The 25367-nt window shown below is 38.0% G+C and overlaps 1 protein-coding gene across 4 annotated transcripts in view; it reads left to right on the forward strand.

Annotated features, from left to right (window-relative positions):
• KDM1A (lysine demethylase 1A) overlaps positions 1-25367 on the forward strand; it is a 59977-nt gene that overhangs the window by 18086 nt on the left and 16524 nt on the right. For 2 of the 4 annotated variants that reach the window (XM_027569175.2, XM_027569181.2), the window contains exons 3-9: positions 3265-3324; positions 8474-8607; positions 13379-13457; positions 14046-14138; positions 14962-15068; positions 16650-16731; positions 18358-18452. In XM_027569175.2, the coding sequence (XP_027424976.1) occupies positions 3265-3324; positions 8474-8607; positions 13379-13457; positions 14046-14138; positions 14962-15068; positions 16650-16731; positions 18358-18452 (650 nt within the window). The remainder of the gene's footprint in view (positions 1-3264; positions 3325-8473; positions 8608-13378; positions 13458-14045; positions 14139-14961; positions 15069-16649; positions 16732-18357; positions 18453-25367) is intronic. The other 2 variants (XM_027569191.2, XM_027569198.2) reach the window with 1 other exon arrangement.

Below are 25367 nucleotides of genomic sequence, written 5' to 3' on the forward strand. Positions count from 1 at the left end.
TTTAAACTTTTAAGTTTTTTCTTTTCCTCTACTAATTTGTCAGGTCTGATTGAAACCAATAGCTTGTCAGTCACTTTTATTCTATAAATTTGGTACAATTTTTATTAAATTTTGGTAAGTTGATTTTCTGTTTAAAAATCATTGCTTCCTAGCAGACTTAGAAGGTTCTCAAATTGTTTACAAAAGTTATCAATTTGAATGTGATTTCAACAAACTAAAGTCAAAATGTGAATCTGCTGGTATGTTCCTGGGAACAACACATCAGTGATCCTGCCCTCCATGCTTGTCAGATAAAAATATTTGAAAGACATCATAGATTTCCTTTTAAGATGTTGGAAGAGTCATCTCTTGAGAATTTGAATCAAGATGAGATAGCATCCAGTGTGACTGTAACTAAAATACTTCACTGTTTTTCAAGAATAACCTAACAGGTCTGTGGAGGGTTTATTAGACGGCAGCTGAAAGGCTGCTATGTAAGATAAGCCAAAGATTTTATTTTCAACTTGTAGAAGATATGCACAAATACAGGTACTAAGGGTCTCTGCTTCAAACTCGAGTGTGTGGTGTGTGTGTGTATGTGTGTGTGTGTGTGTGTGTGGTGGGAACGAAAACAAAAGGTCTGCACAGTGATGCCCAAATCAAGGTGATGTGAAAAGGTTGTTTTTGTATATTTTCATTTTCTATCTTGAATTTGAGCTCCTGGAGGGTAACAGCTGTACTTGCCTGCTGTTCCATGTCCTTGTGCCACTGGTAGAAGCAGAGTCCTAGGCCAGAAGGACCCAAAGAACAAGTGAATGTGGCATTTTATATGTTTTAATCAGAGGCAATCCTTGATGGAAAGTTAGCTGCGAACATTTGTATGTGTGTTGTTTTTAAGAAAATGATGGAAGAATTGGTCTAGAAGAATATCACTAATAAAGATGATGCTGTTACCTGTCTTTGGAGAAGTAGGCACCCTCCAAATACTCATGAGTGTGTTACGATTAGAGAGAAAGGAGGAATCTCATCTCTAAACGTTCATCAAGTTAAGAGACCCATTGTTCCTTTACTTAATTTTAAGCACTTCTTGTTTTGTTTCTCATCATTTCTTACACGGTTATATCACCTATTTGGTTTTCTCCTATTTCTCTGCTTATGCAGTACTTTGGAGTTTCATTTCTATTTTGACTTTCTGCCATTAAGAGGGGTCTCTTTAAAGGGGTAGGCAAGGTACTGAGTATTTTTCATATTACTCCTACATATTTTTATCCAAGAACAGCATGTGAGTTTTGTTCCTTTTTTCAAAAGCAGAAGACAAAAAAGACCTCCCTACCTTGTTGTAAAAGAGCAACCTTGTTGAGCTTTTGAGCACAGAAATCAGGCTTAAGAAATCCGTATTTCTATGGATTTCTTGGTCTAAAGACCATGACAGAAAACAGCCAAGAGCTGCCTGTATGTTAATTAATTTAGCATACTGTATGACATATAGTGGGAGAAAGCAAATGATAGAAATAGGAAGGATAAAATAATTCAGGACTTAATGGCTAGCTTGAAAGTGGTTTTTTTTATTTTTAGAAGTGGTGAGATGCCTTTGTGACAGGAGACTGTAGCTTTCATTCTTTGCCAACCGGGGTACATAATTTGAGGGAGTCAGGAGCTATATTTTTCCTAGTGCTTAAATGTTATTCTTGGAAACTGTATTTATTTCATTGTTCTGAGCCCTTCCCCCTCCTCCCCCAATAAAGATTTTGAGAGCGAGGGAGAGATAGAGAGAGAGCACGAGCAGGGGGGCGGGGCAGTGGGAGAGGGAGAAGCAGACTCCCCAAGAGCAGGGAGCCAGATGTAGGACTCAATCCCAGGACCCTGGAATCATGACCTGAGCCGAAGGCAGTCGCTTAACCGACTGAGCCATCCAGGCACCCCTTATTTAAACTTTAAAAGTAAAATTTTAAATGTAGGGCCTGCATTTTCACGATGCTTGCAGACTGGATTTTGTAAGAAGTCATCATCTATTCATAATTAACGCCCTTTTCCAAAGACTGTTAACAACAGATCATATATCTTTAGCCTTGTCTGAAAGCCATACCCTTCTAAAACCTCAAGGGCCCTTCACACAAGAGCATAGTGAAATAATTTTAGAATGAGATTCTGTCCTATCCTCAGAACATACAGCTTCTAGTAACACATTCTAATGTCAAAAATCATTTCTATCTAAATACCTTCAAATACATGAGGATAGAGATGTCATTTTCACTTTCCTGCTCCCTTTTAATTCAAATAATGGTTAATCAGTCTGCTTTCTTGTTGAGATTCTTTTAATCAATTAAAAGCTTGTCAAGTTTTAGATCATTGGAGAGTGTTTTCATCTTTCAAAGATCATGCTATAGTTTTCTCATAGTGTACCAGGTAGCTAGAAGCTTAAGATCATAGCATCTGTCTTGGTGATAAGATTTTGGAAGAATCTGGAAGGTGATCTGTTCTGACTTTGTCGGATTGAACTTTCAAGCTTTGATACTTTCCTTGAAGTTATTTCTACATATTAGTCAATGAGGAAAATCTGTTAGCTGGTTTATTGTGTAGCTTGAAGTAGAAGCTCCCCCATATCTTGCCTTCCCCCCAGCCCCCACTGTATGTGTCTATCTACATTACTTGGCATATGGCTGCAGGGTGTCTTGTGGTGTGTTTGAAAGTTTTACTAAGGAAGCACTGGCGTATTCAGATCTAGTGCTGTCTAGCATGCATAGTAAATGAAATCTGTTTTGGTGCTGAATCTTTACAGTCCCTGTTTTGAAGTCAAAGGGAATATTTTTCATTAAAACTATGTCTTTTGCTTGTTGTTTAAGTATATTCTTTGTGGATAGAAAGGTAAAGATAAAGGGAGATTGAGGAGATGCTGAATTGTTGCAGCTCTAGACCCTAGAGTCCATGTGACACCTAACTCTCAGTCTAGCAACAAGTAGTAAAAGACGTTTGGAATTCGTTTTTCCCCCCAACCAACCTTGACTTAAGTAAGACTGACAGCAAGGATTTAGTGATTAGAAATACTATATGTACTTCGTTCTTCTACCTTTCAACAAGAATCAGTGTGTAAAGTTTAAATTTTCTGACCAGAATTTGGAAGACTATGATGTGATTCCCTGGGCCTGATTCAAGAAGAAGGAGCTCTCTGAATATGGGTTTACTAGTTGGTGAATTTGTGAGTCGCCAACTATTAGGCCTTTATGTCCAGATAATTATCTTAATTTATGGAGTAAGGTCCCTGAGTTCTCCTCTTTCCTTCCACAGGGCAAGCAGGAGGACTTCAAGACGACAGTTCTGGAGGGTATGGAGACGGCCAAGCATCAGGTGAGGGTGGCATTAGATGCTTGCCACTTAGTAGCAAGAGCCGCCAAGTCAGGGATTGATGCTTGCAAGTGTTTTTGGCTATGGTATCCACATTTTAGCCAGAAGCGCAGGGGAAATATAACCCTTAGGACAGCGTAGTAGAATAGGAGAGAGTGTTAGCCAGAACAAAGGCAAGCAAAACCTTTTGAAGTCCTCAGGCCGATCTCAGCCCTCCGCTCTTCATGTTTTTGAGGAGATGGCGGGTCCTTTTCTTCCCGGCAGCTTTTATAGTAACAGTAAACATGATATAAAACATAGATTTAGGAATCATGGGACCTTTAAAAAGAAATATAGTTATATACACAGAGAGGAGAAGCCAGAAGCCTTAAAAAAAAGGGGGGGGGGACAGAAAGGCCTTCTAGGACTAGTCAGAGGAATTATGCAGGCAAGGGACTCTTCAGAGGTGGTTGTTAGATAGTGTTGGGTACAATTTTTTAATTAACATTACATGGTTAATTATTTTGTAGTTTAAACATTTTGTCACGTCAAAATTAATCATTTTTTTAAAAGTCTATTCGAAATGCTCTTTGTTTTCAGATTGAACTATGATATTTTTACTTCTAGGAAAAAGTAAAGGGTTAAATGATTTATAGGGCCCATCCAGAGCTATTCAAGTTTGTTCCAGGAGTTCAAAATAGTATGTCTGGATTTCATCCTTTGCCCTGGATGTTTTTGTGTGGTTCAGTGCTCAAAGCTGACTGATACATACATTTTGATAGAACTGGAATAGGTATTACTTCACTTTGGAGTTTGTCACTTTTCAACTGTTAAGTCTACTTTAAAATTATTTCTCTTTTGCAGTTGTGTACAGCAGGTCCAGGAAATATTTGTATTTTACTCTTGGGTCAAAGTTCACTGTTAATGCAGAAATTAGTATATAGGTGATCCAGAATGTTAGAAGTAAACATGTTTAAATGCTATCCCAAGGATTGGAGGTTGATAATCAGTACATGGTTATCTTAGAGGAGTTAAAATCCTCGTTCAGAGTCTCTGTGGCAGATAAACCTTCAAGAATGCTGTTCATCAGATGATGCACAATTGGATCTTCCATGGAACTGTTGAGGATCAGGGATAGCCTTTAGAGCTTTAATCTTGAAATAAATTGAGTTTTCTTGTTGCTTTTTGTTTTAACGTGGATAAATTTACTCTTTTGCTTTAGTAAACAATATATTGTATTGCTGAAAGTAAAAACACTTTCATATAAAACTGGTGCTTCTGACTTACTGTTTAGTAGAACATGAGTTTTGTTTTGTTTTGTTTTGTTTTTAAAGTGTTTCCAAGAATGGTGGGGACTATTCTGAACCCTTCAAGGTCTCTCTTCAGATCTTCGCCATGTTCAGAAGCGTGCATTTGTGAGATGATCAGTTAGATCGCTTGTAAGCGATCAACATTCTGTTTTTAATAAAGCCAAATGACCCTCATAAGTATCTTGGGACCAGGATCATATCTTGACTTTTATAAATCCACATCAAGTTGATGTATTCATCCTACATCTTAAAAAGTTAGAAGGGTACTTAAGGTCACTTTCTCCAGCTTCCTGCCGTCAAACAGATAATACTGTATCCACCCCTGTTTTATGGATTTAGACCTGAAATACAGTTAAATGGTATGACCGAGGTTACACCAAAGGTTGGAGGAGGGGAACCCAGAGGTCTTCTTTCTTATGCGTAGACTAGTCGTTATACCCTCCCCTCCCCTCCCTCAGAGAATCATTTAAAGTGTATGTTTACCCTAAAAATAAAAGATGTAAAGCATAAGAAATCATATGATTCTCTTTTTTTCTTTTTCTCTCCTTTCCCTCTGTTCCTTATTCTTTTTGTCTTTATTATAGGACTGGATATGGTGCATCTGTAATTTACTAATTTTCAGTAGTCTTTTATATGTAGATTCTTGTCAGGCTTTTATTTTCACTCTTCAACTAGAAAACTAGTCATTCTAGTTATTTTGTCTACTTCATGAAAAAAAAAGGCAAGTAACTTTCATGGAGGCCTCCTTTCTGTTATTTTTTATATCTCTGTTACCTCACTCTACTCAAATGCTACCTATATCATCAGAATCAGGGAGGAAGTCGTTTGGTGGAATAGAGGATTTATATCCTCACCTTCCCCTGCCCCTTCTCTGCGTGGCTAATCTATCAAAAAAGGTCTTTATAGTCCCTTAAGTATTTTACAACTTTTACTGTGTTTTCAGAGAAACTGAGCCAGTCAGACCATTAGAAAGGGCATTTCTGCTTTAGCATGACTGCATTTTGAAAGGTGATGCTGGAATTTCCTGTGTGAAGTGTGGGGGGAAAAGGAATTGAACTGAGGGGGCAAGATATATAGGCAGCCTTGGGGCTTTTAAAAAATTGAGGTTGCATCTTGGAAACATTCTCAATTTCCAGAATACCAGACTTTGTTAAGTACACACAAACTCCAAGTATAAATTACTTTTGAATGAAATGTACTTCCTTTTAATAAGGATATTATTAAAGTCAATTGTATTCTTTAAGGTTTTTCCCTCTAAAGGAGATACTTATGAGTCATATTGTCCAGAATGGCCTATTAGTTCATTTTGGAAGTATCCTATTAAAAGAGTGGTTTGATTTAGCTTCTGAATAGCGTGGGTTCCAACTTAAAATTTTTTGTTTCTTTGATAAAAGGTTAGATTTTTTTTCTTACACAGTTTTCATCTTTATATTGATAATGGTCTTCCTTGAAATAAGTCTTCAAACCTAAAAACAAAAAGGAATAAAATAATTATTGAGTTTTTAGAAGCTGTTTTTCATTTTTAAAAATTGACAAGTATTTAAGAATAACTAGGTGTTTTCAGATGTTTTGTAGAAGATAGAGATGGAGATGATTATTGTTCCACACAATACATTAGTGTCACAATTTTTGGCTTCTTTAATTCCTTTTGTTAATCATTTGTTGTTTGATTTAAAGATACTTTTAAAACTGCCACATGACTTAATGTAAATAATATTTAATTGTTACATAGTCTCAAGATTCCCAAAGTTAGCCAACTAATTTAGAGTAGTTTTTGATAATAAGAGTACTTAGAATGAGGAGCCAAATGTGATAAAAAATTTAGTGTCTTTCCCTACATGGTTTTTTTTGACTGTCGTTGACGGTAGTATTCTGCAGCAGGATTGATGGTCAGTGATGACTTAATAAGCACGTAGAAGGTATGGTTAAGAAAACTACCTGTTTTGGGGAGGGAGGAGTACAGTTTATAGAGTTCACTGGTTTTCATGTCAGTAGTATACACTTATGAAGGTAACCTATTTTAAGAGATCTTTGAGTACTTGGGATTATTGTATAGATAATGCTCATTATAATGTGTCATGTTTTTGTTCTTGGTCTTATTTTTTGTTTGATTGCGGGTAAGGCACTAGGGACATCAAAGCTATGTGTAGTTTTAGAAAATTTCACATTACTGAAATAACCTAGACCCCCGTTGCCAGCATTTCTTCTCTCCTTGCCTTAATTTCATGTTCCACTCTCAACAATTTGGCTCTTACTGATTATTTTTTTCCTTAGGGAATAATTAATTGTCCTGACAGTCTTTAAGTTGAGATTCACTAAATGAGAGAACTGTTGTTTTGATTTAGTAATGTGAGTGTAGTACATGTGCCCTTATTATCTACTATGAGTGGATAGATTTTTTTCCTTCTCTCCCAAGAATATTGTTTATTTATTTATTTATTTATTTTTAAAGATTTTATTTATTTATTTATTTGAGAGAGAGAATGAGAGAGAGCACATGAGAGGAGGAAGGGTCAGAGGGAGAAACAGACTCCCTGGGCAGGGAGCCCGATGCGGGACTCGATCCCGGGACTCCAGGATCATGACCTGAGCCGAAGGCAGTCGCTTAACCAACTGAGCCACCCAGGCGCCCTCCCAAGAATATTGTTTAATGTGCTGCTCATATTAGCATCAGGCATTTTTGCTTGACCTCTTGTTAACCACTGTTGTCCAAGTTATTGTTTATACATGTCTTTGTGGAGACAGCACTTTAATAACTTAGCTCTCGTTTTCTAAGTTATATCTATATCTGCCTTGTTCTTTTTATTTTCTTAATCTTACCCTGCCTTGCCTTTAATTTTGTTTCCAGTATCAGTGTTTCTAACTTCTTGTTTCATGTGATTTAAATGATTAAATACAGATATCGGTGGGTGCCTATTTCATTACTTACATATAATTCAGTGGTATTGAATTTTGAAACTCTTTATGTCTTGGTATTTTAATAAGCTGGTGGTTAAATATCTTTTATAGGGTGATCTTAGAAATACAGGTAGAATACATGTAAATGTGTTTCTAAGGACATCTTATAGAGATGTACTTAACTATCAGCTTATAAAAATAATCGATTTAATACCCAGTTGTAAAAGTTTCAAAATAATATCTATTTTACCTGTACAGAGAACATGTGTACATTGTATGTATATGTAGTGTATAGTATATGCAGTAACATACTTGTGTAGTGTAGTAAATCGTCTCTAATGTTTTTGCTGGGAAAGGTAAATTCCTTGCTTTCTTCTGTCCTCATTGTAGTCTGCCTAACTTATCTCACTGCCAGCATTGCATTATGGGAACTAATGGATGGGACCATTGACCAGATAATCATGCATTTCTTACTGTTGGTTATTAAACCTTAAAGTCCTCTCCATGTTCCCTGCTCTAATTTTAAAAGAAGGCATGTGGTTGTTTTTCACTCTAGTCTCTTTTGCTTTCCTTTAGTGTATTTTCCTTTATTCTGGTTCCTTAGTTTTAAGATTTTGGGAACACTATCAGTGATGCTAATTTTAATTAGAGTATCTTCCAGTATTATAAAGCTGTTTTGTGGATGAAGAAAATACGCTGCATGCTTTGTTATGTTTTCGGAGGTACATTGTTTCACTCATTAGTAAAATGTAATTTTTGGAATATTACGCTCAAAAGAGTAAGTAAATTCTAAAGATGTGTCATCTTTTGAGCAAAATAAAAGATTTTTATTTTAAAGGAGATGAGATCAGTCTGTGAATGAGGCAGAGCTTTACAGAGGTTCTTCAGGCAAAAAAGGAGTTTCATTATCCCTGGTTTTGTATTCATTTGCACTTTTCCCAGAAGTCCTTTGCTTTCTTTGCTAGGTGTGGAGGGTGCAGCTTTCCAGAGTAGACTTCCTCATGACCGGATGACTTCTCAAGAAGCAGCCTGTTTTCCAGATATCATCAGTGGACCGCAGCAGACCCAGAAGGTTTTTCTGTTCATTAGAAACCGCACAGTAAGTTTCCATGTCAGCTTTTTTTCTGTTTGGATTACTAAAAAGCACATAATACTTTTATGGAAAATGAGGGAAAAAAGAGGAGGGAAGAATTACAGAATTATCTATAACATGTACCATTACCCAGAGGTAACCATTGTTAAAAATTAGTTTTTTCCCTTCAGTTATTTAATTTTTTTTAATTTTTTTTTAGATTTTATTTATTTATTTTGAGAGAGAGAATGAGAGAGAGTACATGAGAGGGGGCAGGGTCAGAAAGAGAAGCAGACTCCCTGCCGAGCAGGGAGCCCAATGCAGGACTTGATCCCGGAACTCCAGGATCATGACCTGAGCCAAAGGCAGTCGCCCAACCAACTGAGCCACCCAGGCGCCCTCCCTTCAGTTATTTTTTTAAACGTATATTTAGTTTTTGTTTTTAAAAAATTGAAATGCTATTTCCATACATTCTTTGGATCCTTTTCATTCTTCATAACCTTGTAAACACGAATCTTCATTTAAACTTTTAATTTTTTTTTTTTAAAGACTATTTATTTATTTGACAGAGAGAGACACAGTGAGAGAGGAAACACAAGCAGGGGGAGAAGGAGAAGCAGGCTTCCTGCAGAGCAGGGAGCCCGATGCGGGGCTCGATCCCAGGACCCTGGGATCATGACCTGAGCTGAAGGAGGATGCTTAATGACTGAGCCACCCAGGCGCCCCATAAACTTTTAATTTTTTATTTTAAGTAAACCAGGCCACATGTGGGGCTCAAACTCACAACCCTGAGATCAAGAGTTGCATGCTCTACTGACTGAGCCAGCCAGGTGCCCCGAAACTTTTTTTTTTTTTTTTTTTTTTAAGGAGGGCAAGGACAGAGGGAGAAGGAGAGAGAGAGAATCTTAAGCAGGCTCCACACCCAGCACAGAGCCAGCTGCAAGGCTCAGTCTCAAAACCCTGAGATCATGACCTGAGCCAAAACCAAGAGTTGAGTGCTCAACTGACTGAACCAGCAAGGTGCCTCCCCGACATGTTTTTTAAAATTTTAAATAATCATTTTGTCTGTCTTTCCCAGGATAAGAGAAACACTTAATTCTGTTCTGCTTCTCTGCTTCAACCTCCTGGCTAAATGCTTGCTTTTATTTATTTATTTATTTTTAAAAATTATTTATTTATTTATTTATTTATTTGAGAGAGCATGAGAGAGAGTGTGTGAGTGCATGAGTGCACAGCAGGGTGGGGTAGAGGGAAAGGAAAAAGCAGACCTCCCCGCTGAGCAGAGACCCCGATGCGGGGCTTGATCTTAGGACCCTGGGATCATGACCTGAGCTGAAGGCAGATGCTTAACCGACTGAGCCACCCAGGGGCTCCTAAATGCTTGATTTTAATGTCTGCATAATATTTTGTCTGACAGTTGGGTCATAATGTAAGTTAGGCATTTATATGTCCATTTGTGCTTTATTAAGCTCTGAGCAGCTTTATACATTCTTGACTCTATCTCTGGTTATAATTTCCTTATGATGGAGTTCTAGAAGGAAAACTTCCTTATCAAAACCTAAAAACATAGATAGATAGATAGATAGATAGATAGATAGATAGATAGATAGATAGATATAGATAGATATAGATAGATAGATAGGTAGATTAGATAGATAGATGATTGATAGATCAATAGATAGATAGATGATTGATAGATAGATAGATAGATAGATAGATAGATAGATAGATATGGGTATGGTCAGATTGCTTCCCAGAGATACTGAATCAGTCGACATCCCTATTGCTCTGCCCCTGCTTTGGTTGTTATAACAATGATAATCTGTGCTGCTATAAATAGACTAAAAGTTTTTCATTTCTTTTCCATTTCTTTAATTACTTAGACTGACTTTTTCCACATTTATTAGTCATTTGTATTTCTTCTGTGAATTTTTCTTTCATAGCCTTTATTCATCAGAAATTTTTTAGCCAGAGTAGAGGGAGGACAAGGTACTATTCAGAACATATTCATTATACTCTAGGGTGATACAAAGTAAAAGAAATTTATGTTGTCATTTTAGCTACTTTTTTTTCTTTTTAAAGATTTTATGTATTTATTTGACAGAGAGAGACACAGGAGAGAGGGAACACAAGTGGGGGAGTGGGAGAGGGAGAAGCAGGCTTCCCGGAGCAGGGAGCAGGGAGCCTGATGGCGGGGCTTGATCCCAGGAGCCTGGGATCATGACCTGAGCTGAAGGCAGACACTTAACGACTGAGCCACCCAGCTGCACCTGATTTTAGCTACTTTGAGTATAGCTCAGAGATGTCATTTAGCATGTCTGCTTTTTAGCTACCACTAACTTTTTTATTTTGGCTCTTAGTTTGCAAAACCCCTGCTGAATTTAGATTGTTAGCTAGAGTGAGTGGTGGGTTATACTGGGTTTTCATAGTACAGAATTAAGGGATTTTTTTTTTTTTAAGATTTTATTTACTTATTGGACAGAGAGAGACACAGAGAGAGAGGGAACAGAAGCAGCGGGAGAAGGAGAGGGAGAAGCAGGCTTCCCACTGAGCAGGGAGCCCGATGTGGGGCTCGATCCCAGGACCCTGGGATCATGACCTGAGCCGAAGGCAGACGCTTAACGACTGAGCCACCCAGGCGCCCCCAGAATTAAGGGATTTTTGAGTGAAGAAAAAACAGGGTGATTTTTTAAAAAAGTGAATGGGAAATTCTTAATGTATATTTCTGACGCTTATTTGTCTTAGAATCGGCTTCTGTGTATAACATATCAACATTTGATCTGAATGGATTTTTTAGGTGGTACCTGGCTGGCTCGGTCAGTAGAGCATGCGACTCTTGATCTCAGGATTGTGAGTTCAAGCCCCACGTTGGATGTAGAGCTTACTTAAAATTGATTAGTTAATTAATTAGAAATGTATTTTTTAGATAAGGTCATTTTTTTGTGTCATCTGAGAGAAGTTTTCACTCTTGAATTTGAGTGGTGGATTTACAGTGACCTCTGTTTTCTCTGATTTATATTCTGTGACCAAAATCCAGATTTGGGGAAGGAAGGACTGGCCCAAGTTAGAGTTGTGGGCCTCTGGCTATAAAACTGAACATAAGTCATTCTCTTATAAGAATTGTATCATTTCTTTTGCTTACAGATTTTGAAACCACAACAACTTTAGGATTATTGAGCTAAAAACTACGACCCGAGTTGTTTTTTTTTTTTCTTCTTCTTCATAGGATGGACAGAGGAAGAAGGCTTATGTTGAGGGGTGAGGAACTTGGGCCTGGTGTGTACTTGAGGAAGTCCATTTTGCCTTGACAGTGGTCACCGAGAAAAGTAGAGGGTGCTTATGAATTTGGTCATATCTCTTTGTAATTGGATTTATTTACATATAGCCATATGTTTCTTTGTTGAAACTTGTCTATGGAGCAGTTAATTTTTAGCTAAGATTTAAACATGGTGGCATTTAGTTGGTCTTGCCTATTCAATTTGAAGAGCATTTGTGTTAGAGCCTATTGATTGTACTGTAATATTTTTCATTCCTTATCTTAGTGCTTTTTCAGCAGTTTTTAAAATAATTGACTACTCCTTTCCTCTTAAACTCTTAAACTTCTCTTCCCTTCTCTTAAACTCCCTTAGATTAACACAGTATTCTGGTTCTTCTCCTGCCTCCCTCCCTGGTTGTTATCTTCTCTGACAGCTTTGTAGACTTATCTTTATTTATTTTTTTAAAGATTTTATTTATTTATTTGACAGAGCATGAGTGAGCACAAGCAGAGGGAGTGGCAGGCAGAGGGAGAGGGAGAAGCAGCCTCCCTGCTGAGCAGGGAGCCCAATGTGGAGCTCAATCCCAGGGCCTTGAGATCATGACCTGAGCCGAAGGCAGACGCTTAACCAACTGAGCCACCCAGGCACCCCTGTAGGCTTATCTTTAAAAACAGGCCATTAGGGCGCCTGGGTGGCTCAGTTGGTTAAGCGACTGCTTTCGGCTCAGGTCATGATCCCGGAGTCCTGGGATCGAGTCCCGCATCGGGCTCCCGGCTCAGCGGGGAGCCTGCTTCTCCCTCTGACCCTTTCCCCTCTCATGCTGTTTCTCTCTCTCTCAAATAAATAAATAAATAAAATCTTTAAAAAAAAAAAATAAAAACAGGCCATTATGTGAACTGGTTAGAGTTCTTAAGGCTCCTTATGGTCTTTTCCTCCCCCTGCTGTATATTCTCCTGAAGAGGCCTCTTCTGCACATTGGCTTCAGTTATCACTCATAAGCAAATAGCTCCAGACCTTAACTCTCCTCAGAATCCTAGCTCGTATCTAGATGCCAATCTTGTATCTCTGGGTTGTCTTGAAACCAAACTCACCTCTTCTTTCAGTGGCGCTCATTTAGTGAAGAGCATACCGACTCATTTAGTTGCGCAGGCTAAAAACTGGAGATATCCTTGGTACCTCTTCCCTCCCCTCCACCTTTACATATCTGACTGATCTTTGGATTTTGTGGATTTTTATTTACTCAGTATCTCTGGAGTCATGTAACCCAGTTTAAATCCTAGTTGGTCCCTACCAGCTGTATGATACTGGCAAGTTACTAGGTTTTTTGGTTTTTTGTTTTAGGCTGAAATATCTTCCAGCTTCTTCAGTAATTTACTCATTTGACATGGTTTTGTGTTTCCTCGGTTTGTCAGGAATATAACCCTCTGTTTCAGTGAAAGGAAAGCCTGTGTTTTAGAGGCCTTAAAGTTGAAAAGATATTTTAAAGTGGTCAAGTGGTCTGTGTCTACTTGTGTAATAAAATTTCTGTCATTTAAATACAGTTGCAGTTGTGGTTGGATAATCCAAAGATTCAGCTGACCTTTGAGGCTACCCTCCAACAATTAGAAGCTCCTTACAACAGTAAGTAGTGTTTTCAGTGGGACTAGTTTTGGCTCATGGTTCATTGATAATGCATTTTTTCAATTCATATTACCATCTTACTTTACCTTGTGCTATGCAAAAATAAGCCTTATAGGAAACTATTATGTGTCTTTGTAATGATTTTCTTGGTTTTTAAGTTGTGAGTTAAGTGATTGCTAGTAATTTCACCAGGACTATGTTCCAGCTTTAATCCCTGGAGTACTTTGTTGACATTTGATTGGCTGGCTGGCTGGCTTTCTCATTTTCCATTTACCACCCACAAAGTCTTGAAAAGTTTTTGCCAAAGTAACTGATTATAATACTACTTTTAAAAGGGTTGGTTTTATCCTTTTTTTTCATCTATAATGGAATGTCATTCTTAAAAATTCCAAATTATGTGATAGGCATTTTGCACTACATCACAGACTAATAGTTCTAGGAATCATTTTTCTAAAGGAATCACATGATTTGAAGCTTATGGAAAATATGTATAGAATAACTTCATGATGGAAAAACAAAAGAGTTAAAGAGCTTTCTGTTTAAAATGCTAAAAATATGAACATGTTTTAAAATTCATTTATTCTGTAGGTGATACTGTGCTTGTCCACCGAGTTCACAGTTATTTAGAGCGTCACGGTCTGATCAACTTCGGCATCTATAAGAGGATAAAACCCCTACCAAGTAAGGACCTGGCAGATGGACTTCATAGTTTTAAGTTACAGTTCTAGGACTCTCTTTTATTTCCAGGAGGCTTTTAGCATTTTATTTTGATTTCTGAGTCTAAATTTGGAGTCCAGTATTCCCAAGCTTATCTCATTATATGTCAGATTTAAAGTAAAATCTCTTCATAAATATGCATTGCCTGTAATTTCTGGTTTGATAAGTGTACTTTGGTGAAAGATACTGAATTTCCAATATAAGAAAAATCAGAAAACAAAATTTGTTAAAAACGAGAGAAGTCCATTATGAAAGCAGAGATTTGAGGTTTTCTTTCATTAACCAGTTCTTTATACTGCCAGGAGTCCAGGGTTTAGGGATATTTTGAGACTTAACACTTTTATTTATTTTAATTAATTTGTTTTTGATGCTTTAATAATCCTTCAAAAAGGGAAAGTAAAGACAGCAGAAGCAGAGCTTAAGGAAAACAGCTTTAAGAATAATTTGGCTATCAAATTGTCCTAGTATAATTGTGAGATAAATGAAGCAGACTATTCATAATAAGTTAACAGTCACAGATACCAAAGCACATGATCATGGTATAATGAGAAAGTAAATCTTTAAAGATAAAGGATTTCATTTATAAATTTTTAACGAATTAACAAGTTTCAGATATTTGCTAATTTGTATTCAGATAGTTTCTCTATTTTGAAAATAAGTGAAGTGTTTACTTTGTAAGACATCATGACGTTGAGAACCTAGAGGTTTTCTTGATGTAAAAAATGGTAAAATAAACTCTTAAACCTACAACAAAATATTGTAATTTTTATTCGTTTTTTACTTTTAGCTAAAAAGACAGGAAAGGTAATTATTATAGGCTCTGGGGTCTCAGGCTTGGCAGCGGCTCGTCAATTACAAAGTTTCGGAATGGATGTCACACTTCTGGAAGCCAGGGTAAGAATTTTATATTGTGTTTAGAAGCCTGACCTAATGAAAATAGGTATTTATCAACGCAGTAAGAAATTATCTGTTGCAAATTAATGAGTCCCACAGCTTGAACTAAACCAAACTGATTTGTATACTACTCAAAGTATTTTAGATAATTGTTACTTACACTGGATAAAGCATTTTTGACAGTGAAGCTTTGAAAGGTGCTCAGTGAGTATTTAGAGTTTGTAAATGATCCATGTAGCCCTTTGATGGATATTTTCAGGTTATTGTTTCTTGTAGTTAATTCTCAAATTTTGGGCCTTCATGGACGTGCCCTTTGTAGGTGGCAGGTATTTTTAGTGGTGGAACAGAGTGGATTGTATTCCCTGTTTGATAGTAAAAGAAAAGGAGTGCATCTCAGGCAGCAGCCATCTCTTAGTGCCTAATGCAGCCAAGATATGTTGGTTCCCTTATCATCAGTCCTAGAAAGAAATGGAAATTGAAGGAGGAAAGGGATGATGGCACAGAGTGGAGAAAGAACATCATGTTAAGATGCTACTATTCAAATTATTTTCATGAGTGATTTTTGACATTTAGTTATCTTCCAGTGGCTTATAGGCCTCCCTGGACTTACACCATTTGAAAAACAAAAAAACACTTCTCAGATAACCTAAACGATCTAAAATTTTATAGAAGCTTTCAAAATGTTTTGTGCAGTACATCTAAGTTGCTTTTTTGTAAATTGTTAATTTTTAAAAATATTCTTTTCAAATAAAGTATGGAGAAATCAAAATAATTTTTAATATAGTCTTGCTTAAAATATTTTATAGATAATTTAGGAAACATTTGCGTGCCCTCTTGTCCTGTGTATTAGCAATATAGTAATGAATAATGGGACCATTATGATCCCTACCCATGCAGAGTCTTAATCTAACAGACAGGTTTTTTGTTTTATTTTGCTTTCATTTATTTGGAGGTTAGAGTATTCTCATAATATCCATGATTGAAGTGTCGCTACAGCTAGGTAATTTTTCCCCATTACTTGAAAATCCCAAGTTAGCAGAGAGAAACTTGGACTGGACCTGTTGAGGAATGAGAGATACTGTCAAAAGTTTATGCTCAGTAGACACTGTGCCCCTGGGTATGGGGCTGCACTAGGGGACCATTTGAGAAGTCATCTGTCATTCACAGCTGACTTTGGGAATGGGGGGGCGAAAGTCAGAACATGGTGATGGAAAGATGGCATTTATTGTTGCAATTTGTGAACAGATTGAACACTTTCTGTGTGAGTGGCCCTTGCTCAGCCTGTACAGTAAATGGTATTAGAGACAGCTGGGTAGAGAGATAATAGTACCTATGGCTAAATATGTCTGGCTGTCAAATTGTTTATCTCCTATCACTTAATTCTCTGTCATTCATTTCCTACCACTCCCTTAGATACTTAAACTTCACTCGGTCTTTGTGCCCACACTGCATGCCATGTACACTCTAAACTGTACCTTTCTTTTTAAATTATAAGAGACAGAGGCCTGGGGTGGTACCATGCCAGGTTTTTATGGTTAAAATAGAATTGATGATTTTAGCCATTTAATTTTTGAAAAACAGGATCGAGTGGGTGGACGAGTTGCTACATTTCGCAAAGGAAACTATGTAGCTGATCTTGGAGCTATGGTAGTGACAGGTCTTGGTAAGTAGTCCTTAGTTTTGTGCTGTTATACTAGATCTGAGATTCATGACTAACCTTATGTTTTAAAGCCATAAATGTGGTTTTAAAATATTTTGGTGTAAGATACTGTTCTTAGCGTTAGAGGTGAATTGACAAATAGTCTTCCTGAAAAGATACATCGATATGTGCAAAATTTAAATTGTACATATGTTTTGACCTAGCAGACTCAGTTCTAGGAAATTATCCTAAGAAAATAGATAAGTGGACCATGTTGTTTGGAGCTTTTAATTTTTCTAAATTTTATTTATTTTTTTTTCAAAGATTTTATTTATCTATTCGAGAGAGTGCACGCAGGGGTGCCTGCACATGCCCAAATGGGGAGGGGCAGTGGGGGAGCAAGAGAATCTCAAGCGGACTCTGAGTTGAGCACAGAGCCCATCTCGGGGCTTGATCTTTCAACCTGGAGATCACGACCTGAGCCGAAACCAAGAGTCTGAGGCTTAACCGACTGAGCCACCCAGGTGCTCCTGGAGCTTTTTAAATGTGGCATAGCAAAACATTAGAACCCATGGTTCCGAGGATTATATTGTTATACAAAGACAACTATACAGCCACTAAAAATTATGTAGCTTTATAGTAACATGACATAATGGCCACAGTTTATTGCTAATTTGAAAAAAGATTACAAAACAGTACATGCATTGTTATCCTTTGTGTGTGTGTGTGTGTGTGTGTGTGTGTGTGTGTGTGTGTCTCCATAGTTTTATGCACATAAAATCTAAAAGGAGCTATAATAAAATGTTTTTTTTTTTAAGATTTTATTTATTTGAGAGAAAGATAGCAAGAGAAAGCATGAGCTGGGGAGGGTGGGTAGGGAGAAGCGGGCTCCCCACTGAGCAGGGAGGCCGACATGGGGCTCAATCCCAGGACCCCTGGGATCATGACCCTAGCTGAAGGCAGATGCCCAACCAACTGAGCCACCCTGGCGCCCCTAGAATCTGTAATAAATAGTTAACATGGGGGGCGCCTGAGCGGCTTAGTCGTTAAGCATCTACCTTTGGCTCAGGTCATGATCCCAGGGTCCTGGGATCGAGCCCCACATCGGGCTCCCTGCTCCGTGGGAAACCTGCTTCTCCCTTTCCCATCCCCCCCCCCCGCTTGTGTTCCCTCTCTTGCTGTGTCTCTCTCTCTCTCTGTCAAAATAAATAAAATCTTTAAAAAAAAAAAAAAAAGTTGGGGCGCCTGGGTGGCTCAGTCCTTAAGCGTCTGCCTTCGGCTCAGGTCACGATCCCAGGATCCTGGGATCGAGCCCCACCTCGGGCTCCCTGCTCTGCGGGAAGCCTGCTTCTGCCTCTCCCACTCCCCCTGCTTGTGTTCCCTCTCTTGCTGTGTCTCTGTCAAGTAAATAAATAAAATCTTTTTAAAAATTTTTTAAAAAGTTAACATGGGGTTATAGGTAATTTTTTGCTTCTTTATGCTTATCTTACATATTTCATATATTACATACTATTTTACTGGGCATTTTTTTAATCTATAATTCACATACCCAAAACTTTGAGTATTTTAAATTTCAAGTAAAAATACTTTTGCTTTGATGTGTTCTCTTTTCATAGATATGTTGAATTTAATAATTTGAATTTTTTTTAGGAGGGAATCCCATGGCTGTGGTCAGCAAACAAGTAAATATGGAACTGGCCAAGATCAAGCAAAAATGCCCACTTTATGAAGCCAATGGACAAGCTGTAAGTTGAAGACAAACAGAACTTTTCAAAATTTCTTTGGTTCAGTTGAAATAACAATTTGGGGAAAATGTGTGGATGAATATACACGCATATCAGTATGAACTGAGGGTAGAAATTGTGACATTCTGATTGTTTCTTAACTATGAGCTATATAGGAAGGGATTACTATTGCACTTATGCAAATTTACATGCTTATTTAGGCATTTATCTTTAGACATTTAATGAAGGCTAGCTAGACAGGTGTTTTTTTTTTTTTTTTTTAATTTGGCTGTGGCCACCTACTAAGAGACCTGTGGAATTGACACCTGATTCTTCATTTCTTTGTATTGTGCCTCTCATCATGTGCTTTAGCTCTGTGTGCTCTTTATGACTTCAGTTTTGTGTGTGTAGGTTCAAGATTTTGATGAACTAATAGCCAAATGGTAATACTGAACTCAGATGCTTAGGTAGATTAAAATATTTGTTGGCCAGAGGCGTAGAAGCTTCCCATACTTAGTAGGCAGTAGCATGGCAGTGATGTTTGCTATGGGAGAGTGAGAGTAGTTTAACAACTATGTTGAGAGGCTTAGACCATGTAAGTCAGTCCTCATTTTGGGGGGTGGGTGCAATTCAGAAGTTCGTATTTGGAATTTACCAACTCTCCGCTATCATGAATGAGCAAGTTTACCATTCTCAGGATATAAGCATGTTATCATCTTTATATTTTGAGGACGGGAAGATTCATGATGCATATGGCAATTTAGCTGTTGTGGCTAAAAGTGGTGAGATCCCAACTCTTGAATTTAGTCTGCTAGGTCCAGTGGACATCCTCACTAAAGCCTTTAGGCTTTGTGGGGTTCATACCAGAAGAGGACAGACATAAGGGAATGCTTTGGTTCCTATCCTCACCATTCTGGATTCAAATTCCTCCCAGGGCTTGTTTTGGGGGTGGGACAACCTTCTGGCAGAATAAACAAAATAGAATGAACAAGAGGAGAAGGACGAAGTAGAGCTTAACTCAGCAATTCAATCAACTTTTGTTAACTCTGCAAAGATCTGTAAAGGCTATAGAGAGATAAGACCGTCCCTGCCATAGAAGAGCCCACAGTCTAGTGGGACTTATACACAGATAATTGTTTCCCAACTTTTTATTATGGAAATTTTTTTTAAGATTTTATTTATTTATCAGAGAGAGAAGAGAGCATAAGCAGGGGGAATGGCAGGCAGAAGGAGAAGCGGGCTCCCCGCTGAGCAGAGACCCTGATGCGGGACTCGATCCCAGGACCCTAGGATCATGACCTGAGTCAAAGGCAGACGCTTAACCAAATGAGCCACCCAGGTGTCCCTATTATGGAAATTTTTTTTTTAAAGATTTTATTTATTTATTTGACAGAGACACAGCGAGGGAGGGAACACAAGCAGGGGGAGTGGGAGAGGGAGAAGCAGGCTTCCCGCAGAGCAGGGAGCCCGACGCAGGGCTGGATCCCAGGACGCTAGGATCATGACCTGAGCCGAAGGCAGATGTTTAACGACTGAGCCACCCAGGTGCCCCCTTATTATGGAAATTTTTAAACCCATACAAAAGTAGAAAGAATAGTATAATAATGGACTTTGATTTATTCTAGTCTTGTTGCATCTATTCAGTCCCTTTGGTTTTTTCTTTTTTGTTTTTTTTTTTTGGTCTGGAGTATATTAAAGCAAATCAGTCAGCAAATATTTATTAAATATTTGCCAAAATCTAGGCATTGTTCTCAGCATTGACTATTCCCTGCTCTCAAGGGTCTTAAATTCTGGTGACTCTAGATATCTTATGAACCCAGGAGCATCAGGAATTAATAGGTGTCATTAAAATCTGTGGTACACCCCCCCCCCAAAAAAAACTACACCCCAACCAGAAACATACTACTCATACATATACCAGTAACACAAGGCAGATGTACCAAGGATTAGATAAAAGGATAAATTGCTATGGAAGAGCCAGTGGGGAGGGGGAGAGAGAAGGAGTCAAAGTCTCTGAAAGTGGGAGGTGCAAGAGTGGGGAGAGAAATGGAGGGAAAGAGAGCATTTGTGAAGGTGGCTTAGGACTTAATGTGGCTGTGGGGGAAGGTTTAAGAGTAAGAGAAGTCTCTGAAGGAGGTTGGGATTGTGCTGGTGGGGCTAAGATACAAAACTGAAGTTGAGGGTGAAGGATGTTGCTTACTAGGCTGATTTGTAGGTTGGGACTTCAGAGGGTTGAGAGCAGGAAAAGTGACGTGACCAGATGGGTGTTGTAGGTAGATAGGCAGTAGAGAATTGAATTGAAGCAAGGCCTCTGAGGTGGATATTATATTAGTCCTCAAGAAGTAATGGAATCCAAACCAAAGGTTATCACTGATTATTGAGACACTGTCTTTTTCTTTGGACTTTCCTGAATATAGAGCAGGTTTATTTAGTCTTTATAACAGTAAAAAGAGCTTTTTTTTCTAATAGAAATATCCAGAGAAATTCTCTCTTCCTTTCTTGGTATTAGAAGAACTTTAACACATTTTTAAAACATTTGTTTCTAAATAGTATACCAGTATTCCCCTCAGGTGTGGCCTGCAACCAGCTGCTAATTCATGAATTAACTGTTGGTTACTAGTATGGGATGAGATAAATATGTTGCTTGTGCCAGAATGTAAAATAAACTACATCATTAGTCACACTGTTAGTTCAAATGATGATTTGGGGGAATTGGGTTGAGTAGCAAGACTTCCCAATGAAAGAAATGGTGCTTCAGTTATGATCTGGCATAAGCTCCTTATCTCACCAGGACCAGCCCTTTGAGTAGCACTGTACCAAACCTCCGTTAAGCTGGTGTGTCGTTTTCAGCATTTTGTATATGTTAGGGATATTTTTCCAAGTGAAATTTGTACTTGTCATTCAACTCTGATCTTTACAAAAGGATTTTTCTAAGTCACTTTGTTTGATTTTTGGTGCAGTAGCCAAGTGGTAAGGAGGATTCTTCAAGCGCTCTCAAATTTAGGAGAAAATTCTTAACAGCTTTGAGTTCTGTTTGCCTTAAGTTAATCAAACATAAGATGTCATGTTAATGTTTTTGTAGTCTAGTTCAGAGTAGATATGGACAACTGTTAACTAGTAGATTGGCTTTTGGCTTATAGGACAAGAACTAAGAGCTTATAGTTCCATTAATTTTTTGTGTAATTACAAATATGTTTCTTGACTTCAGAAACCTGAGGAGGAAGTAGGTCAGTTGCTTCATCTCATTTTGCAGGGGAAGAATCTAAAGCTCAGACGTGGTGTTTGCCTAGGATCGTTCTAATCAATAATTTGTAGAGCCCAGGATATATTGCTTGGTATCCCAGATCAAATTCCCTCACAGGCGTACATTGTTTTATTGTGCTTTGCTTTACTGAATTTTGCAGATATTGCCCCCCCCTTTTTTTTATACAAATGGAAGATTTGTGGCAATCCTGCATAGAGCAAGTTTGTCAGCACCATTTTTCCAACAGTATTTGCTCACTGTGTCACATTTTGGTAATTCTCACAATATTTCACACTTTTTCATTAGTATCTATTATGGTAATATGTGATCAGTGATTACAACTTACTGAGAGCTTGGATGATGGTTAGCATTTTTTTAGCAATACAGTACTTCAGGTATGTACATTGTTTATTAGACATAATGCTGTTGCACACTTAGACTACAGTAAACATAACTTTAATATGCACTGGGAAACCAGAAAATTCATTTGAGTCACTTTTTGCAGTGGTCTGGAACCAGACCTGCAATATTTCTGAGGTATGCCTGCACTTGTTTTGCTATATGTGGCTGATATTTCAGAGAAGATGGGGACTGGAGTCAGTGCATGCAACTCCAGCTGCCTGTGTGACTTCATCAGCTGAGTCTCCTTCTCCAAGAGCTTTCTTTTAATAGTTACTCTAAGGAGGCAAGAACCCCCCCCACCCCCCCAGGGTGGACATTCGCTCAACCATTGATTTTTCTTTGCTAAACTGTTGAATGAAATGGGATTGTCTTCCTCCATTCTTTGTGGACAGCCTCAGTGCAAAAGAGGGTGATTTGATGGTTCGGTTGTTAGTACGTAGAAATCAGTTCCCTCATCCTGCAGTGAGCAGTTAACTCAGAGTGACGAATATCATTTGTAATATTGTCTTAAGGACCTATCACCGTACCTAGTCATTTTGCTGCTGTATGAAAAAAATCACATAGCAGGTGGTTTTTGTTCTGTTATCTTGTTATTGTTTTAATCACAATCACAAGAATCCCTGAAAGAGTTCACTTCTTTATTCTCTCTGGTCCTACTTTGGCAGCTAGGATGTCGAGCTTCTCTGTTTTTGACAGAAGTTTGTTTTATGGCTCCACATGACTAGAACAAGGGCTTTCTTATTTGGTTCTAATATAAGATGTCCCTATAAATAGAAGTATCTTCTAGGCCTATAAAAACAGAGCTAATACAGCAGCTGCCCTCAGATTGAATTCTACTCTGGACTGTGCTGTAATCAGCTTTAACTGGATATGGAGATAATTGGGAAATAGGGTAATTCATATTTCAGGAATATTTTGGGAGTCACCATGAGGAGACTGAAAACATGGATTGGTGGGGAGATGGGGGAAATATAAGTGTAAATGTTTTCTATGTATCTCCTGTATACCAACTAGTAACTCAGGGGCTTTTTTTTAATTTATTTTTTTTTTTAAGATTTATTTATTTATTTATTTATTTATTTATTTATTTATTTATTTATTTGAAAGAGAGAATGAGAGAGAGAGAGCACATGAGACAGGGGAGGGTCAGAGGGAGAAGGGCTTTAAATCCTACTTTTGACTTTGAGTAATGAAACAGCATCTTAAATTACTTCAGTGCAATAGCATTTTGCATTATAAAATCTCTGGTTTCCATTGGGGGGGAGGGAGTTGGGTTTTTTTTGTAGTCTTTGTTTTGTTTTTGTTTTTGTTTTTGTTTTTACCAAATGAGGCCCAAAGACTCAGTAACTACGTGGAGAAACAGATCTTGATTTTCTTCCTGGGAATAGCTCAGCTGTCGTGAGGAAGAAAGATACACTTGAAAGGTAAAGAGTGCCAGGTCTTTTATGAAGGCCATTAATGCCATTAATTGGGTATACTCTGTACCTACCTCAATTCAGCAGGTTGTCATTTGCATTCATATGGAGTGGTGCTTAGGTTGGTTATACTTTTGACACAGGCCTTCTGGCCTTTTCAGTTTTCCTATTCCTTTGTAGAAACAGTTTTGGTTTCTTTTCTTTTTTTTTTTTTTTTAAGATTTTATTTGAGAGAGAAAGAACGAGCAGGGTGGAGGGGCAGAGAGAGAGGGAGAAGCAGACACCCTGCTGAGTAGGGAGCCCTGATGTGAGGCTTGATCCCAGGACTCTCAGATCATGACCTGAGCCAAAGGCAGACGCTTAACCTACTGAGCCACCCAGGCACCCCAAGTTTTGGTATTTTAAAGGTGGTTTTTCTCTATCTTTTAAAATCTTCTAATCCCCGCTTTTTTATAAATGTAAAAATCTCGTGTCTTCCTTTAATGTTCCTAAAGTTGCAAAATAGTTACTTCCTTTCAAATATAATACTGACTTTGCTTTTTCAAACTTTATTAATTTATTCATTTCATAAGAATTTACAAAGCACCTCTACTGTGTGCTAGAAACTGCTAGAGTGAACTCCTTAGACATGTTGTGTGTGCCTTCTCCACGCAGCTTAGTTACTGCTTTAGAGAAGTCCATTATTTATATCCCCTAAATGATTTCTAATGTAAAAAAAAGTGGGGGTGGACAGCCGTCTCCATTTATAGAATCATAATTTTATTTGGATTAAGGATATTCCTGTTGTCCTTATTCTCCCTTTAAGGATATCTCATTTCTTTTAGTTATTTGGGAATCTGAATTAGACACTCTTCAGATGTAAATTTTTCTTCCAGGTTTTACCAAAGGAACTAATCTTAATTCTAGAAGTGCATGGGAATGGGAGAGGCAGAGATTTACTGTAGCTTCTGTTGGCCAGGTTTTTTCATTGTGTTACAGCTGTTTTTTCATTGTGTTATTCTTCCTGAGGATTTCTCTGGCTAAATCTCCAGCCTTTGGGTGCCCAGAACCTAACTGCACCTAACTCCATTTTGCTCTACTGCTGGAGAGTTTATGCACCCTGGAAGCAAGAGAAATGGACAGGGTTTTGAAGGCCTAAAGGGTTTGTGATGATAGAAGGTAACCAAAGGTAGAACTGAGGAGAGCTGTCCTTCCTCTGAATAACTTCCTGCAGGATTAGGACCCTGTCCAGAAAGTCACTTGGCTCTCCCTAAATTTACTCTGCATGAGCTAGATACCCAGGCTGCTCTTCCCTCAGCCATGCTCAGGGATGCTCCATATAATCTCTACAGGACCAAAGCAGTCAGGATTGTACCTATTTAGAGTAATGAGACACACCAGATTCTTAGTTTGAAGGAACTATTTGGAGCCTTTCATAGAGAAATAAATAGCTTTGAAAAGTCGTAATCAAAATCTGTTTCAAAAAAAAAGTCTGCTTCAAGTGATAGCCTTTTTGTTTGAGTCTTTGCTAGAGAACAATATCAAAGATACTTTCCGTGCTTAGTTTGCTGTTTTATCTCCTCAGTATGTTGTCGTAGAAAGCTGCCCCTTTCAGTCATTTACTGAGTTCCTTTCTCAGGATGCAATTTAAGAAAATTATTGTGACTTGTGTTTAAAGATTGCCAATATTTCAGCTCCTTTCCATAATTATTTATGGAACTAACAGTTCAAGGGTTCTCACCAAGGGGAGGGCAGTGACCTGAAATAGGTACTTAAGAGGTGCTCAGGGGCTAATCAGTTGCTAAAGTTGTTTTCATTGTCTGAGTATGTCAAATAGAACATATCTGACTAGTTTAATTTTAAAAACAGATTCAAGATTTAAGTATATCAAAAATA

The sequence above is a fragment of the Zalophus californianus genome, chromosome 4 (genome assembly GCF_009762305.2).
Source record: "Zalophus californianus isolate mZalCal1 chromosome 4, mZalCal1.pri.v2, whole genome shotgun sequence".
NCBI lineage: Eukaryota > Metazoa > Chordata > Mammalia > Carnivora > Otariidae > Zalophus > Zalophus californianus.